Raw genomic sequence first — 16,076 nt, 5'->3', positions numbered from 1 at the left:
TACCAAAATCAAGTACTTTGTAAGATAAACAATCTTGGCCAGGTTAATTTCAGTTGGGAGGCCTTTTAACTGAGAGGAAGATTTATTTACTCTTACAATTCTATCTTGGCTGGAGAGGTGGCTCAGTGGTTAAGAGCACTGACTGCTCTTCCAGAGATCCTGAGTTCAATTCCCAGCAACCACATGGTGGCTCACAACAATCTATCTGTAATGGGATCTAAAGCCCTCTTCTACTGGTTCTGAAGACAGCAACAGTGTACACATATACATAAAATAAATAAATTGTCTTACTTAGGGTTTTATTGCTGTGAACAGACACCATGACCAAGGCAGCAAGTCTTACAAATAACAACATTGAATTGGGCTGGCTTACAGGTTCAGAGGTGCAGTCCATTATCATCAAGACAAGAGCATGGCAGCGTCCAGGCAGGCATGGTACAGGAGGAGCTGAGAGTTCTACATCTTCATCCAAAGGAAGCCAGGAACAGACTAAGCATCCTCAGGCAGCTAGGAGGAGTGTCTCCAAGCACCACCTCCAGAGTGACTCACTTCCTCCAACAAGGCCACACCTTCTACTAGTGCCACTCTCTGGGCCAAGCATATGCAAACCACCACATAAATCTTTTTAAATTTTTTTTTCAATTCTATAAAAAAAAAAAAAACCCCTAGGTATCTTATTTTTTTATTGGCAACCAGGTCCTTTTCATTTTTTACACTTTTATTGAAAAACATTTTATATAATATAATCTGATGTCCTCTCTTCCAGCTCTTCACAAATCCTCCCCAACCCACCTCCACCTGACTCCAGGCCCTTTCTCTTTCCTTAAACATACACACACACAAACAAACACACACACACACACACACACACACATACACCAAACTGCCACAAAAACACAAAAATGAAAAACAAAATGGAACAAAAAAATGAAACCAAAAGAAAAAGAAAAAACTAAAGGACCAGATGAGGCAAATATATGCCCAAAGAAATATGAGATAAAAAGTCTCCAAAAACATCACTGAGTTCATTTTGTGTTGCTCAACTAAAAATGGGGTCTAATCTAAAGTATGATTAATATACCTAATGAGACGCCCTTGGAGCAAAATAATGGTTCCTTTGCAAGTAAGTAGCAATTGAAAAAGTACACAAGAATGCACTAGGACTACAGCAGCATGCTCAGGCTACAGACAGTTCCCTTTGAGCTATCCAGCATGTCTTGCTCTGACAATCTTTCTGCCTCCTCTTCTGCACAGATCTTTGCGAAGGGGGTTTAAGGAAAATATCCCATTCAGGACTATGGCTTCCAAAGTCTCTCACTCTGTACACTGTCCAGTGTGTGTATCTGTGTTAGTTCCTTTCTAATTCAAGGGACTTCTATGATATAGCTGAACAAAGTAGACTGTAATTAGATGTTATTTTGTTGCTTTATTTCTTAGGAAGAGTAATAGTATTTGCTCTTCCCCCTAGGTCCATAGCCCATCAATCTCAGGTTCCTGGCAACCTAAGCAGTATCAACACTTTGTTCCACCTCAGGGAGTGGACCTTACATCAATCAGAGGGAGGCACTCCACCTCTGTACCACTATGACACCAGGATAGCTTGCAGAAGGGCCTTGTTTATAGCTGAGTTGGTCGATTACCTTTTCCTCTGGGAGCACAATTTATCTTTTAGTACTATGAACACTAGTCAGTATGGATAAAGCCTCTAAGCACAAGCTTGACTTCTCCGTGCTAAATGAGAATCATAAGTGATGTCTTCAGTAATAGGGCCTTACCACCAGTTTGTGGGAAGCAACCAATAGTCTGGGCAATAGCCTATGATGGTTGGGTTTCCCTGGAGCCTCTTTAGCCAAAGACTCAACTAGACAAATCCCTTTCCGGGATCTGGAGGTTTCAGTAAGTGGTGTAAAATGTTCAGTGGAGGTATTGTCTCCCCAGTATTCGCTTATTCTATTTAGATTCCTTTCATGTATGGATATTTTTTCTTTTTTAATAATACAATAAAATAAAACAAGAACTAACACACTGGAGTTGAACAAAGCAAACAGAAGGAAAAGAGCCCAAGAAAAGTCACCAGAATCAGAAAACTACACATTCACACACTCGGGAATCCCATAAAAGCACTAGATCAGGAGCAGATGGAGCTTCTTAACATTAGCTATTACAGCCACATAATCTGACAAAGACAAGACAGAATTTTAAAAGTAAATCCTTTTCTAGTTAAAGGGCCTCACACTGAAATCAACCGAGCAAAAAAATGTTTGCTCATAAATTTCATTCAGGTCTACAAAGCCTAAAGCAAGCTAATCAAAATAAGAAATACAGAAATGCCCCCATACATACACACACACACACACACACACACACACACAAATCAATTCCATAACAAGAGTTCCCGAAATCAGTTTCAAAATGAAACAGGTAGAAAATTGACAGAGAAGTTCTTTAGGCATTTTTTAAATCACTTCAAGTTACAATGTGTAACTATCCAATACACACACAGTACTTTAGCCCAAGAAGAGCATCAAGGGGAGTGGGTGGGACAAAATACAAGAGAGGACAGACTGAGATGGGGACAGAATAAGCTGAACAAAGGAGGGAGCACAGAGAATGACAGTCAGGGGCACAAATGAGAACAAGGGACAGTAACACATGTAAGAAGGTGCCTTTAAGGAACCAATTACTTGATTTTAACAACAAAAATAAAAAACATACAGAGCTGATCATGGCAGCACAAACCTTTCATCCAAGCACTTGGAAGACTTTCATCTCTGAGTTTGAGGCCAGACTGGTCTATATACCGAGTACCAGGACAGCCAGGACTATATTAGTGAGGACTTTGTCTCAAAACACAAAGCAAACGACAACCTTACGCATGCACGCATAGGATAGCAATTCATGCACTAAGGCCATTTCTAATATGAAAACTTTTAATAGTTAAAGTACTAAATTCATAAAAAGGCTTTTTCACTACTTCTTTATGGAATAGAAGTAAACTAGCTAACAGTTCACAAAGACTGCGTGCCATGGCTAACATATCCATTCCAACTTGATCTGAATTCTATTAGAGGTGCTGACCTTCACAAGTCTCTTTCCTTCCCTGGGCATCCCTTTCTTCAGATACTTCAGGAATAAGACCAGACAATCTCAAATTAAATGAAGCAACATTTAGCAAAGGCAAGTAAATTCATCCAGCCGAGGCATGGAGAAAGCAACCTTCAGAAAGCCAGCTTGCAGGTCCTGCTCTCAGGACGGGCGGCACACGCCTGCAGTCACAGCACTCAGGGGCTCACACAGGAAGAGCTGCAGCCACACTTGCCATGTTCTACAGTACAACACCACAGAATTTAAAAGATTTTTTAAAACTGTCTTATGAAAATGATTGGCAGATCTCCTCTACAGCATCAGACAGACGTGCGAGCTATACCTATCAATACCTGCTGAGCCCTAAAGCAAGGCTTCCAGATGTGATCTGCTTTGCCTTTGTCCCCGCGTATAAGACAATTTTACTTGGAAACACTTGTTTACAAAACCATAAAACACTTTCCATAAATAACTAAAATCTACGTTGTGGGCTACATCATCAAATATGCTAAAGCATCTTTGTAACATCCATGTGACTTAAATTTCAAGAGGAAGTGTTACTGCAAATCATTACTGTTCTTCATTTGCAATGACAAAAGGCATTTCTCATGGCATTACATACTTGGAGATGAAGATTTTCTTCATAACACATTTGATGAATTTAGGGGCTGTAATATATCCCTTTCTGCAATCATAACCCACAGTCCACAACAGGCCTTTCTGTCACTAACACCCATCAATATCAGAAATATTTACACATGACAAGCCACCTTTCAAACACTAATCAACCAAAGGTACATGCAACACAATTCATGTTGTTTACTAAAAGGAAAGCTTTAAAAGACTCTGGCCTTTAAATACTATACAAAGTCCAGTCTCTGACACAAATCATAACCATCAGTCACTGTTTACCCAACAGTCACAGAGTGAACAACACAACTCATCACTCTGTTAATAACATTTTCATTCCTAAAATGAGATAAGTAATTAACACACTTGCCAAGGAGAAATCTGTGTATGACCAAATATCAGCAGAGCCAACGGGCAAAACTGTCACAAACCAAGGACCTACTTGCTTCATTGCAGTCTCTCCAATTTTGTCTGAATGCTTGCGGATGCTCTCCAGAAAGTCTTTGAGGTCTGACATAGAAACATCCTTTATCTCTTCCCGAAGCTTGGGGATGTTGTCCACCATCACCTTACAGAATCGATAGTGGCTCACTTGAGGCAGATAGGTGTGTTCCAGATGCTCCAGCGTCTTCAGTGCAGGATAATGCCTACAAAGAAATCAACCACTTCAGTCTTTCTTAGACAAATACATTACATGAGAAAAAAAATCTAACCTCAATTGGCTTTCATTGTATACTATGACAAATCCAGTGCAGTGCTTTAATGAAATATTCTTAACTATTAAAAATATATGCTTTAAAGACTAATAAAATAAAATCAAAGAATCAAAAAAATGAATCATGAATACCAATGAAATTAATAATATATAATTTTTAAAATAATCTCAATGTCAAAAGACCATTCTACAAAATAAAATACTCAAGAAGATGTCTAACGAAGGTAAAGAGAACTTGGAAAATCATGTGCATGTGTTTGGGTGTGTTGTGTGCACACATGCATATGTATGACAAAAGTATCCAAATAAACCCAAGACAGGATCTCAAGGCGACCAATGGAACTGTCCCACAGAAGTGCTATGACCAGCCTTGCCCAGGCCTTTCCATCACCTCACCTACAGCCCCGGGAAATCTGTCTTGGGAAAAAACAGCACTGATATTAAGACATGACGCATTTTTTAAATTAATTTTAGAAATTAAATTTCTTAACTTCTTTGAAAAAAATAATGTTTTTAAAGTAGTAATTTAATGATATATGGGTTCATAAAATATATGGCAATCATAAATATGTAACAGTAAGCAAGAAGAAAGAAAAATGAGCTACTAAAATAATTATATATATATATATTGAATGGCCAGAGACTTTAAAGGAAGTGAGATGTATATAAGTGTCTTATAGCAAACTCTAAGAAAGCAAATCAAAAAATATTTTTAAAGAGGCTAGAAAAATGGGTCTGTGGTTAAGAGGACTGGAAGCTCTTGCAAGACTGGGGTTCAGGTCCCAGAAACCACATAGCAACTCACAACCATTTATAGCTCCAGTTCCAGGGGATAGAACATCCTCTCTTGGCTACCTCAGGTACTATACACACATGGTGTATATACATACATGCAAGCAAACTGTTCAAACACATAAAGTAAATAAATCTAAAAAATATTTCAATATTTTCAAAATCTATTAAAAAAGCATATACTCATATATGTAGGAGGAGAAACAGAAACCAAGGATATTGGGAAAAGTTTGAAACAGAAAACTCCAACCATAATAACATTAAGTATGAAAGGACCATAAATTCCAACTAAAAAGCAAACAATTCAAGGTGGGGTTTTTAAAAAGCACAATCATATTCATCTACAAGAAATATACTTTGATTGAAAGTCACAAATGGGCTAAAAGTGAAAGAAGGACGATCAACTACAGAATAACCTGAAGTGACTGAAGTCAGTACTTTGAGTTTCTTTTTATTGATGTCTTAGTGTAAACAATGGGTCAAGCATACATGTAACCACCACCTTGCCCTCAGTCTCCTTGGCTGTCATGGTGTTTGTACAGGAAAGGATGCTCATGTGTACAGTTGAACTAGTTCCTGCATGTGCGAGGACATGGCCTGCTTGCATCCAATTCCCCATCACCCTTTTGTTTTTTTCCTCCTCATGGTTTTTGTACCTTCCTCCTCCTTTAGTCATCTTCTGTTACTACGTCACATGTGCTTATTCTATGACACTGATTAGTATATAAAATATTTGTATAACCTACATTTACCCTTGCATTTTAATGTAGAATACAAAACAAGGATTCATAAAATTTTCATGTCATTATAGCTTATTCACACATATTTAAATTTCAATATGCAATATCTGTCTGAGTCTAATGTATTTAATCTAACATAATGATCTCTCCGTGCTCCATTTTCCAGCAAATGTCCTAACCTAATTTCATATTTCTTTATGGAAGAGTTGTGTATATCAACCACGTTTTCTTTATCCATCCACCTGGTAGTAGGCACCAAGGTTGGCTTCACAGCTTGGCTATCATGATTAAGTTCGCAAGTGAGCATGGCCCGGTGCACTGTGGTGTGCTCCCTCTGTGCTGTGCTGACTTAGCATCCTTCAGGGACATACCCAGGAGAGATGTATCTTGATAATACGGTACTTCTATTGTACAGTTAGCTTTCCGAGGAATCTTTAAACTGTTTTCCACAATGTCTATATTTTCATGAAGGTTTTTACTTCATATACATGCTTTTCCTACATTACCAGCATTTTATGTCCTTTTCTCTCTCTTTTTTGGATAATTGCTATTCTGACTAGGTAAGACAGAGATGGGTTTCCTTTTTATTTATTTTGTTTCTGTTGTTTTAAAACTTTTTTGCTTATGTGGGGAGAAGGCAATTACAGGCACATGTGGAGGTCAGAGAACAATTTGTGTAATCCTGCCTGATACACACCTTTACCCAATGAGCATCTCACTGGCCCCAGGGATGCAATTCTCATGTAGGTTTACTTTACATTTTCCTGGTGTTGATCATTTCTTTTCACAGATTTTTAGGCACTTGGCTTTCCTTTTTAAAGAAATGTCTACTTGGTTCATTTTCCTATTTACTGACTAGATGATTTGTCCATTTGGTGTTTAATATTTTCGGCTATTTATAGCATCTAGACATTAATCACAGGTCTGACATACAGTTGGCAAAGATCCTGTTACATTCCTTGGTGTCTCTTCATTCCGCTGTTTGCTTTTTTTTTCTCCTATACAGAAGTTTGGGTTTTTTTGGGGGGGGGTTGTTTGTTTGTTTGTTTTGTTTTGTTTTTAATTTCATGTAGTCCTACTTGTGAATTCCTGCAATTGTTTCCTGAGTTCTGAAATCTTGTAAGGAGGTCCTTAACCTACAACTATACTTTGAGGTGTTTTCTTACATTTATTTGTCTTTGGTAGTTTTAGTTCTTAAAGTAAGGCCTCTGATGCATGAACTGATTCTATTAATACGTCTTGAAGAAAATGAGTATTTCTGGCAATTCAGAGTGGATACTATTCACATGACACCCACAGAAGCTTCTGCAGGCATACGAAGTGTCATAAATCAACTAAGAACAACCAGCTGGTTGTACTGGCATAGGTCATGATCCCAGAATTTGGGACACAGAGGCAGGAAGATCAAGAGTTCTAAATAAGCCTGGGCTGTATAACAATCTGGCACACACATAACACTTTTGACATATGGACTAGACATGGGAGCACTCACCTATAATCACAGCACTCAAGAGGCAGAGGTAAGAAACTCATCACAAGTTTGAGGCCAGCCTGGACTACATAATGAAATATTACCAAGACGAGGGTGGGGCAGAGAAGATAGATTTGGTGGCACGTGCCTTTGATATGAGAAGGCAGAGGCAGGAGAGTATCTTTAAGTTTGAGACCAGTCTGGTCTACACTGAGAGCCTCCAGGCCAGCAAGTGTCAACTGACAAGACTGTGTGTCTCAAAAACAAAAAGAGGGTAAAATGCTTTTTATTAATATCTTGTAATCCACTTAGCAACCTTTACAGGCTTAATCCTTCTTTATTCTTTTGAAGTCAGAATACAGTAGTGGTTTCATTATGGCATTTCCTTCCTTCCAACTGCCTTCCCTGATGCCCTGCGGCTCTTCTCAAGTGCCCAGCCCCCGCTCTCACGACATGCCTCCCTGCTCCCTGCCCACACTAACCCCTCATCCCTTCTCAAGGGATTCTCTCTGCCCACATGACTGCAAAAGAGGTTTAACTGTCAAAATGTATTAACCTCTTGAATTGTAGACTAATTAAAGTAAAATAGGTATTAAATAAGAAGGAGCTGGCTGGCTAAACAACCTATGATACATCCATGCACTAAAATGTCGATAGCCCGATGCCGCAGTGTGGGAAGCTAGAGCAGTGGGGTGAGAGTAGGTGAGGGCAGGGAGCACGGTCATAGAAGCAGGAGAGGGAAGATGAGATGGGGGTTTATGGATGGAAAATAAAAAAGGGGCTACATTTCAAATGTAAATAAATAAAATGTCAAAAATAAATAATAAATAAAATATTTACAATATTGTTGAATATGAAACATTTGGAAAAAAACCACTTCTCATGCTTTTGCCTAAGATCAAAGACAGCAAAGGTCCTCTTAGTTTTGTGTCTGGTTCATGCATCCTCTACCTCTGAACAACGTGCTAATTAGGTTTTTAGAAAAGAGCTGAGATGGGAGATTGATTTGTCCTTTTCATGAACGATGCTGCTGCGAGGTTGCCCCAGTGTTGCACTAACTCTGCAAAGGCAGACATGGCTGCAGTCACAGCACCTGAGCGACTGAAGCAGGAGGGTCACCACAGGTCCAAGGCCTGGACTACACAGGAGGTTACAGGTCAGACCCTGTCTTTAAAACGGTAACTATGGATAATTCATTCACAAATCATAGATGCCTGGCAGCAACAGACAAAAAGTCCAAATAAATAACTAGGAACAAACACTACAGTGGGAATCATATACTATTTTTTCTTTGGACAGCAAAATATTCATAATTTTCCTCTTTAGCCTTTAAAATTCCCTAATTTGATATCTGTCTGGAAAGGGAAAACTCATTCCTTCCACGGGTGAAGCGGACACATGGGTCTAGTGTGAACTCAGTCTCTTCACCGCACACACTTCAGCTCTTTTTGCCTCAACACACTCACAAACATACTCACAAACACACTCGCAAGCAAACACCAAGACCAAAGACTTAGTTATTTCTTTTGTTGTTTCTTTGTTTATTGAGGTTTTTTGGGGGGGAAAGAGGAGGGTCTTTTCTCATTGGTTCTAAGAATTAAACTCTAAGTCCAAACAGATGGAAAATGGAGAGTTTTTTTGTTCATCTTAAACTTAGAAATAAAAGTACAAATATAAATCTGAAATAGTCGTTTTTATTAAAATTTCAGACTCTAAAACATTATAATTTACATGATTTAGCATATGCAGAATAGCAGTGACTCAACTTGGTACGAAGACCTGCATGTAATAGAAACTGAACCACCAAGATAAATACATTGTGGGGTGTAGTTCTATCTAAGAACTCTGTTTATAGAATGAGAAGAAGGCAGTCATGCTGCCTACAGACATGCAACGCATGATGAAAACATCTGCTCTGCCAAACAGAACCACATTTTCAAGGCTAATTAATACAAAACCCAACAATTCCTGGCAGCAAATAGCAGCACCTTACTTCCCACTGTCCCTTTTCCCCTAAGCAAGCTTATGTTCCAAGCATAACAGATCAATAAGATTATCCATATTTCTAAATGTTTGATATCACAGACAGATAAACAACTAACCAATGGCAGCCAATTAAATATTTAACACACACACACAATTCCATTTACACAGTCCATGGAAATCTCATACAGGATGTTGGCATTACTTTTATCAACCTATACATTATTAAAACTGAATGAAAAAGTCTGGAGAGGCAGATCAGCAGTTAGGAACACTTACTTTTCTTGCAGAGGAACTATGTTCTGTTCCCAGCACCCACGTGGTGGTTCATAACTATCTGTAACTCCACTTTCAGGGTGCACGTATATGTACTCAGACACACACACATAAAATTAACTAAAGTTTTTAAAAACTGAATGCAAGTTGTGGAGATGGCTCAGTCAGTAAGTGTGTGTGTGTGTGTGTGTGTGTGTGTGTGTGTGTGTGTTCTCTAGCATGTGCCAGCAATGCCACTCAGAGGTAGATTCCCAAGAGAACTTGGGGGGTACATTTCCACAGAAAAACTTACAAATATCCACAGCGTTATTCATCATAACTAAACAGTGAAAATAACCCCAAGGCTCATCAAATGATGAAAAAATAAAATGTAGTCCATCCACAATCTTCACAAAAAAGAGTGAAGTGAGGACTCACACCCAAGCCTGGCTGAATCCTAAAAACACTGTAAAGGGAGAAATCAAACATAAAAGGCCACACAGTGCGTGGCCCCATTTATATGCGTTAGTCACAATGTGCACGCACACAGATAAACGTGAAGAGCTGGCTGTGCAGGCTAAGGAAGGAGGGAGCAGCTTCCTTTGCAGACAGCTGACATGCAGGGAGGGGCGAGGACACAATCAACCTTGCAGTGTGTGAAGACAACACTAAGCTGTACACAGTGATGGTAGAGGAAAAACAACAGTCATTTACATAAACTATTTCAGAAATACCACTTTTCTGAGAGAATTCACAGCTGCCATTCTAATCCAAAAAAACACAGTAAAGAATTTGGATCTTTATAAACAAAAGTGTCAGAATCACTTAAATATTTATAAGTAAATGGTGAATTTTTAACCTTACTTTTATAACATTTTATGTAAAAGTTTATAGCAAAAATGAAGCTGTATTGTAGGCACTATGTCATACTCTGATACAAGAGCAATTCTATCAGTAACACCAAGGAAGGAATGGTAAAACAAAGGGATGGTTTCAAATTTTAATTGATGAATAATTATATGTGTGTATATGGTACAGTGAAGTCATTTCATGTATACAACAGGTAATAATCACATCTATAAACCAGGTCGAATTGAATGGATACTATTACAAACATCTTGCTTATATGTGATTTGCCATAATTATTTTAAGATCCACCATAAGTTAAAGATTATTATAAGCTTAGGAACAGTCATTTCAAACAAATATAAAGATGTACATTATAAGACACTAGTGAAGACAAGATAGAGTCCTAAAATCTAGTTAACTGATGGAGAGGAAAGCAGGTACACAGAGAAAAATCAAGTCACACTGAGAACAAATAGAAAATAAATGACTAAAAACCATACACAGAAAACTGCATCAGGCATAAAAGATCTAAAGAGTTCAACTAAAACTCAGATTGTATACATGACCTTGTTTAAAAAAAAAAAAAACACAGCAAAGTCAAGCCATGTATACTGACAATCTCTTATCTCTAAATAGAAAAAAATGCAATAAAATAACAGGCCTACACTCCTCAAACATAAAGAGGTTATCGAAGTCAAGGAAGGTGCAAGGAGGGCGCTAGAGAGATAAGACAGGGGTTGAGGGTCCTTATTGCTCTCAGAGGACCCAAGTTCAGACCCCAGCACCTACATCAGACAACACACAAATGCCTCTAGCTACATTTGGGATCCAATGCCCTCTTCTGGCCCCTGTGGGTGGGTACCCACATACATGTAGTAAAAACAGACGTGCACACACAGACACATAAGTAAATGATAAAATAAATCCTTTTTAAAATATTGTAAATCCAAGAACATTTTGGTAATAAAGACTGCGCAACTAAGAAATCTCACCTTTTGGTTTTCATCTGGTCTCTCAGTTTGCTGTACATCTCTAGGACTTGAAAAAGAAAACAGATGACACAGGCATCATTTAAACAAAGTAAACCGCTAAGTGAGCTAAGGGAATTACATCAAGAACCCACCCCCTCCCCAGCCCCTCACCTGGAAGACACAGCATTAGCTTATCCACAGTGGCGGAGATGTTTCTCTGCTGTAGCCGACACTGCTTCAGCTCCTCCATTGCTATTACCAGCTTGGCAAAAGGGGGGAAAGACAGAATTATGCCAAGAACTGTAAATAAAAATTCCAGTTACTTTTTTCCGACCCATATTCTATTCATCCAAGAATCCCAGTTTCCTAGTAAGACCTACCATGCAAGCTAAGAACTGCCTTGCTCAGTCAGTGAAGCATTCCCACACAGCCTCCTAACTTCCCACCACACTGCACACACATCAAAAAGGGCTATTTAAAATGAACCCTAAAGCACAAAGGCTGTGGGGAGCCAGGACATTTGCTCACTTTCTCCAAACCCTCCCAGACTCCATGATTTACATCTAGTGACCACTGGGCCCCTGGAGGAAGGCAGTTCTTATCTTTAAGAGGCCCCATTTTAGCAAACAAGCTCCCACATAGAAGATGCAATCATGTACAAGATCCAGTTTACCAGAGACTAATAGACTCTTCCCACAGTCATCTCAAATGTAACAAACTCTACCTGGAGAATATAGATCCAACACACACACACACACACACACACACACACACTATGGGAAGAGAATAAAAAGAATACGGTGAATGACACGGAAGGGGAATATACTGCAAGTCAGAAAAGGCTGACTTTGACCTCGGTCTTGGTTTTGGATTAAGTAAATAAATGGATGTGAATTATAAGTACAAATTATAAAAGCTTAAATAATGAGTTTGTCAATTAACAGAATTGATTATGCTCTTTTAGAAATATCCGTGGGCACTCAGTTTCTCACGTTTCTGTTGGGAAGGCGGGAGAGACGCAGACGTGAATAACACAAGCCCTCTACAGAGCGGAGCTGACTCTGCTGCAGGGACAGAGACAACCACACGAGTAAAAGATATGTGCCAAAGTGCAGCTGTACAGCGGAGAGAACACTATCACGCAATATGTAAACAGCGTGGAGTACACATGCCTGTCACCTCAGGATTCTGGAGACTGAGATGGGAGGACTCTTATAAGTTCATGAGTTCTAGACTACATGGTAATAACTTGTTCAAGAAATCCAGATATTTGGTATATATCAGACATAAAATAAATAAACACGTTATACAAAAAAGAAGAAAGGAAAAAAGAGGAAGGGAGAGGGGGAGAGGAAGAGAGATGTAATATAAGCCAAGTATGGTGGCATACTCCCAGTAATCACAACATTGGGAAAATGGAGGCAGAAGGACCGGTTCAAACAGGCTTAGGCTGCCTGAGACCCTGACTGAAAATAGAAGAAGCACAGAGAGGAGGTCTGAGCCAGGAGAAGATGGAGGAGGAACATTCCGGCAGGCATGGCAGACCAGCCAAGAGACGCTGCATCTTGTTTTACTGCGCCCTGCAGTGGCTGTTCTCGCGTAGTCAGGTAAACACTACAGGAAGTGAGCCGCTTACTTCCTTGCCCTCGTGCTGCAGTCTCCGGTTAGTGTCCGTCACCTGGTTCTGTGGAGAGAAGACATTTCACCTCATAGAGACAGACTCTCACAACAGCTGGTACAGATCAACACGAAATGTAAAAAGACTGTGTGGTTAGGTCTCTAGCTACTTTCTGCATCCCAGCAATGGGGAACAGCTGCTCTCTACAACTTAAACTCTTACCAGCTTCTCTACTAGGCATCCCCATGACCTCTGCAAAAGGAAAAGAAAAGCTGGCCAAGAGACATGTTTGGTTTAGACAGTACATCCCAAAGTAAGATGCTATCATGTCCTCAAGATCAGTCTAGCTTTGGAGAGAAAGGGGATAAATCAAGAAAAACAAAAGGAGAAAGAAGTAAAGTGGCAAAAACTCCAAAGAGCTTTGCCATCTGTGCAACACAGACATTTCTACTGCACAATGGCCTCCTGAAAAGGTATAATTTCAACTTTGGAACACAAGTCAAGTTGTTACTAGTTATCATCTTAATTCTACAAAATGAATTACCAAATAGTTTGGAGTCATTAATTCATAACAGGTTCTAATACTTCCATTATCCCATCAATTTCACTACCAGACAGTCCAAACATGTGAATAAGCCTTAAATAAGCTATGATTTATAATTTAAAGGGACAAGCACACCCATTTTCAATGATCTACTCTTGATCTTTCCACTAACATAAAACAAATAAAATTTTAGAATAGCGATTCTTTATCATATCAGATATTATTAAAACATGAACAATATCTATTTGTAAAGTTCTTAAACAGAGATGATCTGGCCACTCCTTATACATTACTGCAACATCAACCTAGTATTTCCTACAATGTCCCTTAACACATGTGCACACGGCATTGCATGAATACACACAGACAGAAAAGTAGCAAACACTATGGGTGTTCAGGAAAGGGGCATCATATGCAGTATTTCCCACATTTATTTGATTCAACTTATCTCCAAGAAACTGGTTTTTCAGAAAGCACACTTTTTAAATTTTTAACCTTAAATTATACATGATAACAGGATACTATAGTCTATAACAGATTAGGGACTGCACCCCTGCTTTCAAAGATAAATAAAATCTGGCCTCTTCCAAAACATATTTTATAAGATCTGAGGAGAGGAAGCAATAGATAATTATAATCCTAGGAGCATTGAATGTGGAAAACACCATTAACCAACAGACTGTGAGCTCAGTGAGAGGCAAGAAAGAATATGGCCGCCAAATGCAACTCTGAGTCATTCTCCAAAGCGTCGCTCAAACCTGGTGCCAGCAGTCTGTTTCCATTACAGTAAGGCAGTAAATATTTTCAGCTTTTCAGGCCACAAGTTCTCTGCAGTAACTAGCCAACACTGACAGAACTGTAGCCATAAATAAAATGCTATGTCCTTGTGTGGCTAGGTCTCAATAAAACTTTATTTACAACAAACTGGATTTGGCTTACAAGCCAGAAGTTGTAAAAGAAGATGGTAGGGTGACAAGATCAACTGATGAGAATGGCATTCAGATGTCATGTGTCATGAAGGCCACTGACAAATGGCAGCATAATAAAAAATGTCAAAAAAGAAAAATCTAGGACCCAAATGTATATCACACGAAAACAAATATAATTATTTTTAGGCCATAGATAAAGGAAAGGTGATTTGGAGACCTTGCACATTTCATCCCACACCTAATAAACAATGGCTGATTCAAATATCCTGAAGAGCCAACAGAAGAAGGGCCACTTGTAATGAATGTCTCTCCATAGAGAATAGGATTCAGCTCAAAGTAAGAGAAACCAATGTGGTTAAAAAAAGAAAGAAAGAAAAGAAAAAAGAAAAAAAAAGGTATGTTCTCAACAAACTGGATGTTTTTATCCTATTCTGGAGTTCTCCCAAAATTAAAGCCTCCAATACAAATACATTCACTATTGTTCATACTAAAATAGCCTTGTTTACCTTGTTTATTGCATTTCTCAAAGTTCCTAACCTCCAACTTATAGACACGTATTTAAGCCTCCTGAGTACAGACATAAACACAGAGAAAGTACAGACACATGGGGACACAAAAGATACACAGAGACACAGAGGTACAGACAGACACAAACACAGACGTGAAATGAACACTGAGACACAGAAAGAGATAGAAACAAAGTCATACACACACACACACACACATACACAGACATATATACACACAGACTGAGATAATTTTCAAGAAACAATGTTTATCTTTACTAGATATAATACGTTTTATTTTCAATTTAATTCTCTTCTGCTTAATTTCAAGTTTCTTAGAAATACTGATCAATGTCTAGTAAACTAGACAAGCAAATCATCATCAAAAACAAAATCCATAGGATTTGTCAATGGTAAGAAAAATAGTAACTATCTTAATTCTAGCTGGTAACTATTCCATATACTACAATGCAAAGAACTGTCTAGAAAGATACTGCTAATAAAAATGATATGGAAATGCATACACATGCACACATAGTATATATACTCAGAGATATGGAAATGCAAACTCACACATAGTATATATACTGATACAGAGATGCTGTGAACACAATATAACGAGCATCACAAAGTGTAATGTTACTGTATTAACTTAGTGTTGTAAGTGGTTGATTAATACTTAAAACATTTCCACTTCTCAATTCCTTTCTAGAGATAAGAAATGCAGCATTCTTCACCCAGCTCAATGGGTCCCCAGAACAGAGCGTACCAGGTGTGCAGCTACACATTACTCCTCTCACCCTCAGAGCAACTGGGTAAGAGTCTCAATCAGCCAAAATCCCAAACTGGAAAAATATAGTCAGGTATTCCTTCAGAAGCATTCAGACCAATCTGAAGGAATTTGCAACTCGAGCCAATTTAAAGTAGGGGAGAATGTAGAAGGTGAGTATCAATCAGTAATTAAGGTCAGCAATTGATAAGTTTCCAGG

General features: G+C 38.7%; 1 protein-coding gene across 1 annotated transcript in view; it reads right to left on the bottom strand.

Annotated features, from left to right (window-relative positions):
- The window catches only part of EXOC6B (exocyst complex component 6B), a 409,205-nt gene that overhangs the window by 335,657 nt on the left and 57,472 nt on the right, over positions 1-16,076 (bottom strand). Inside the window, exons 3-6 of the mRNA XM_080931804.1 lie at positions 13,127-13,174; positions 11,662-11,752; positions 11,512-11,557; positions 4,157-4,361 (exon numbers count right to left, since the gene is read on the bottom strand). Coding sequence (XP_080787930.1) covers positions 4,157-4,361; positions 11,512-11,557; positions 11,662-11,752; positions 13,127-13,174 — 390 coding nt within the window. The remainder of the gene's footprint in view (positions 1-4,156; positions 4,362-11,511; positions 11,558-11,661; positions 11,753-13,126; positions 13,175-16,076) is intronic.

The sequence above is a fragment of the Micromys minutus genome, assembly GCF_963924665.1.
Source record: "Micromys minutus genome assembly, chromosome: 18".
Lineage (NCBI taxonomy): Eukaryota > Metazoa > Chordata > Mammalia > Rodentia > Muridae > Micromys > Micromys minutus.
This window is presented reverse-complemented; position numbering and strand designations above follow the sequence as displayed.